General features: G+C 32.0%; 1 protein-coding gene across 1 annotated transcript; it reads left to right on the top strand.

Moving 5' to 3' along the window:
- Positions 1-3,138: 3,138 nt before the first annotated feature.
- On the top strand, positions 3,139-4,592 carry LOC107945882 (NAC domain-containing protein 43-like). Its single transcript, NM_001327498.1, is given in 3 exon segments — positions 3,139-3,370; positions 3,439-3,707; positions 3,833-4,592. Coding segments are annotated over 3 exon segments (1,152 nt in total). The 5' UTR covers positions 3,139-3,186; the 3' UTR covers positions 4,532-4,592.
- Positions 4,593-5,046: the final 454 nt, after the last annotated feature.

The raw sequence follows: 5,046 nt of genomic DNA, 5'->3' as shown, positions 1-5,046 counted from the left end.
GCTTCGTAGTGTCCTTGATTGAAAAAAATGAATAAATTACATGTTCACCCATCGTATAATTTATAATTCAATTTAAGTCTTTGTTTTTTTTTTGTTATTTTACTTTGACATCAACAATATATAATTTCATAAAAGAAATTTTTTGATTTCACCCCTACTTAATTCTATGAAATCAATTAAGCTCCATAAATAGGTATCAAAGTTGTTAGTATGGTATGTCAAATTATATATCAACCATTTGTAAATTATATGAATGTTCATGCTGATTTGATATTTATGGGGTCTCATATGAAGACAAACTGCCTAATCTCATTCCTTAACAGATCATATCATTGGAACATATGACAAATTTTAGTATGATGAAACTTGACTTCTCCATAAAATTAGTACAATGAGTTGTTCACACCCGACAATAGCGATATCATTTGTCTTTCATACATAATTCAATAAAATTGACAACATGTTTGTTCATTATCACTTAATTAATTTTTACTATGCATGTAGAGGCGTTCATAGGTCGAATTTAGGCCGGGTCTAATTATGATATTAATATATTTTATATTTATTTAAAGCCTGACATAGCTCGAAATATAGGCTTAAAATTTTACCTAAACTCGCCCATATCGGTTAAAGACTAACCCAAGCTCGTTTTAGGCTTGCCCATATTATTTTTTAAAATTTTTAAAATATATATTTATATTATATTATTTTAATATTTAATAATTTTATACATTTTTATTTATGGAATTTTTTTTATAATCATCTTAACAATATTTTAATGTTTGCATTAGAGTAGTATTACATATTTAGTATAAGTTTATTTTTTTAATGTGTTCTACATTACATAATATATAAATATAATATAATATAAAGTATTATAAACTTAAAAAGGGTCGGGCCGAGCTAGGCTCGGGCCTTGAACATTCAAGCTTCAACCCGACCCATATTTTAACCAGACTTAATTTTTTTGCCCAAGCCCATTTTTCGGGACTAACATTTTTACCCAAACCCTCCCAAATTTCAGGCGGACCTTCGGGCTTGGACGGATAGCTCGACTAATGAACAGGTCTATGCATGAGATCATCCCAACCCAGGCTTATTAATGAAAAAAAAGTTAATCATGCTTCCTTCTATATACTTTTCGAATATTTGACATTATAAAATATGTACTTTTTTTTAGAATTTAACTCTTACACTTATTTGATTTGAAAATTAAAAGCTAATTGATAATAAAATTAATATATTTCTATTAAATATGAAAATTTGACACTAATATTTGACGAAGTTATTTAAAAATTAAAGTCCAATTTGATAACAGATATTCAAATTTAATAGAATTCAGTTAACAATGTTATCGATTAGAATTTAGTTCTTAAGGAGTGGAAGATAGAAATCTTTTGTCCAAACCTAAACCTATATAAGTTGAATTTATTGACCCTCAAAATTTAGCTCAAATCTATAACCCTAAATTATTACAACAACAATAATATTAATTAAACTAACACTAAAAAAATTGAAAAATCTTATTGGATTATGATTTGCTATTTCTCCAACAACAATAATACATAAAATCTACTAGTAAATATAAATACTAAACAAGATATGATATACAAGTGGCACATGTTAAATATTGATAGATAAAATTGAAAGATAAAGATAACTATAAGGTACGAAAAAATAAAGATGGTTAGTAACTAAAGTATAAAGTGGTTGGACCGTCATTTTATCAACCAAAAATAATGATTGGAGGTAAGGAATTTAGAGCATAATTAAAATGATTAGAACGGTGACCTTTAAAAGTTCTTAACTAAATGCCCCAATTACGTGCCACTACTTGTGACATTTTCTCATAATAAAGTTAAAAAGAAAATCTCAAATCTCAATGGTAAATACCTGTTTTTTTAATGAAATTTTAATTTTTTTAAAAAATGAAATAATTCGGTTTGTTATTATGTTGTGTTAAAAAGTTTGATTCAACTTCTTAACATCTAAAGAAGTGACCAAACTTAAGTGGCAATGTTCGTCATATTTATTGACCATTAAAAAGTACAGTTCACATCATACAAGAAAAATGTCTAGAAGAGATATTGACATGACTATTTATTACAAAAATAGCTTAGCTACAACCATACATTAGCGTTTCACATTTATACTTGCTATGATCTAAGGATGAAAGCGAAGACATAGTAATTATGAAGAGGAAGTACTAAATGGAATTTGAGTTTAAATTATCGAAACAGCGGTTCAGAATTTTCTATTATATTTTAAATATTGCTATGATTTTACATTTTTTACATTGTTCAATTTTTGATGCATAGCCCATCATCTTTGTTTTTGGGGTGGTTTAGGAGTTGAAAGGGTGAAACTCTTTGTTCATCTATGTTATGTTATTGAGTTGGTGTTATCTTTAATTGGGTTGTTATCTCTCTAATGAATTTATCAAAAGATATTTTTTTAGGGTAGTTTTTTTTGTTAATAAAATCTTAAAAAAAAGTACTTATTGTTCCGATTGAAACCACTTTTTGTTATTATATTATTTTTTAATTTGTTACATATAATTTTAGTATCTAAATAAATGATTAAGGCTTTTCAATTTGTAAGCGATAAGGAATTTGATGCTCTTTAAATAGCGTTTTGGATTTAAGTCTTGCATATAGAGAAAATAGTATTAGTAAAACTTATAATTATTCCGATCTTTGCTTTAACTCCAAATTTAACCGAAAACCGAAGGTCTTTGAGATAAAATAAAATGAAAGGAGGTGAATGGAAGGGTAGTTTAAGAGGTGGTTTTCTAGGGAGATTTTAAGGTCGAAGGTCATAGTTTTGATGGAGGCATGTCCCCTGCACTCTAGTTGCCCACAACGTCCATTTGGGCCCCTACTCCCTTTTGTCACCCACAATATAGAACCTCCACCCTATTCCCTAATACAATCTCGTTTCACTATCTATCTAGGTAAGCTGGCTCTTCTCGAAGCGTAGTAAACCTAAAATACCCCCTTTACCAATCACCACACTTGCCCCCATCATAAACACGCATAAACTTTCATTGCATCTTTTGGTCTATTTATGTACCACAACATACACACACATATATAGACATATATGCAAAGTTCATTTGGTATATATCATCACTTATTATTTCTCTCTCGATATTCCTCTACTTATATAGTTTCCATCTTTGTTAAAATGCCGGAAAACATGAACATATCTGTAAACGGACAATCCCAAGTCCCTCCTGGATTCCGATTTCATCCCACCGAAGAGGAGCTCTTACAATACTATCTCCGAAAGAAGGTTTCTTATGAGAAGATCGATTTAGATGTGATTCGAGAGGTTGATCTTAACAAGCTCGAGCCATGGGATATTCAAGGTACATATCTGCGTGTGTGTGTGTGTGTGTGCGTAGTACCATGATTTATGTTCCACTGTTATTTACAGAGAGGTGCAAGATTGGAACTACGCCGCAGAATGATTGGTATTTTTTTAGCCACAAAGACAAGAAGTACCCGACCGGGACTCGGACTAACCGTGCCACGGCGGCGGGTTTTTGGAAAGCCACCGGCCGTGACAAGGTCATATATAGCAACTGCCGGCGGATTGGAATGAGGAAGACGTTGGTGTTTTACAAAGGGAGAGCTCCTCATGGTCAAAAATCTTATTGGATCATGCATGAATATAGACTAGACGATAACATCGTTGAAACCAACGTAAGCCTTTTAAAGCTCAAATTTACGTCATAATATTAAAAAAAATTGTCATAGGGTCCTAAAATATATTTTGATGCTATTTTTAGTTCGTTAAAATAATAAATAGTACATTTTTTTTAATGAAGGTGTCAAATGGTTTGATGGAGGGGACACAAGAAGAAGGATGGGTGGTATGTCGTATTTTTAAGAAGAAAAATCATCATAAAACCCTAGAAAACCCTATTAGCACATCCTTGTCTGAAAAAACCAGGAACCTGCATATGTTCAACACATGTAGTGAAGGAGCCTTGGAACATATACTTGAATACATGGGAAGGAGTTGTAAGGAAGACAATGAAGCAAATAATAACAACACGAGATTTGTCATGTCCATGGAGCTTGCTATCAACAACAATGGCTACTATGACTCCTTCACGAAGCTGCCAAGTCTAGACAGTCCAAACTCAGCCGGCAGTTACCAACCCATTATGACAGAAAACGAAGGTTCAATCGTCAACTCGGTGAGTGGTGGTGATTTCAACTCGGTTTATAACAATGACTCAGGGCTAACCAACTGGGCAGCACTCGACCGACTCGTAGCTTCACATCTCAATGGACAAACGGAGACATCGAGACAACTGGCTTGTTTCAATGACCAACAGATGGCCTACTGCAATAACACCAACAGCACTGATCATCAAGATCTTGAATTACCAGCCGTTCGATCAACATCACCACCACCATCATCATCAATAGACATCTGGACTAGTTTCACTACCAGATCATCATCTTTATCATCATCCGTTATCGACCCACTATGCCACGTGGTTAATGCTAGTGTATAACAAAATCTATAATCATACCTTAGTACCTAAAGTCACAAAGTTATTATTATTAGAGTATTACATCACAGTTATGTTGATGAAATATATATAAATAAAAATTAAAAAAAGGGAAATTTATTCTTAGATGGGATGCCATTGTCAACCATCATCTTTACTTTAATTAATCAATATGTCCACCATTTTTTTTCATAATTTTTCTCTCTCGTCTAGCAAGAAAACTCTAGGTGATTTGATAATTATCTCTTCTCTAACACCAAGAAAAAAAAAATCTGAATTAACCTTTCTTTTCTATCTCCTAGGTACAATGATCATCAAGGTGGCCATATATTCCTATTTATCCCTTCAACCACATGACTTGTCGGATTGTTTTAGGTGTTTGAAGACATTCTCAATGGACCATTTATTTTTGATTTGAAGGACAAAAATGTTAACCATTATTTTAACAGTTGTTGACATTGACTAGTGTATTAGAGCATGATTACTTGGTAGGTTAAACTTTTTTATTGTACAAATGG

Source organism: Gossypium hirsutum, chromosome D12 (genome assembly GCF_007990345.1).
Source record: "Gossypium hirsutum isolate 1008001.06 chromosome D12, Gossypium_hirsutum_v2.1, whole genome shotgun sequence".
Classification (NCBI taxonomy): Eukaryota; Viridiplantae; Streptophyta; class Magnoliopsida; order Malvales; family Malvaceae; genus Gossypium; species Gossypium hirsutum.
Note: the sequence above shows the minus strand (reverse complement) of the source record. Positions and strands in the feature narration are given on the sequence as shown.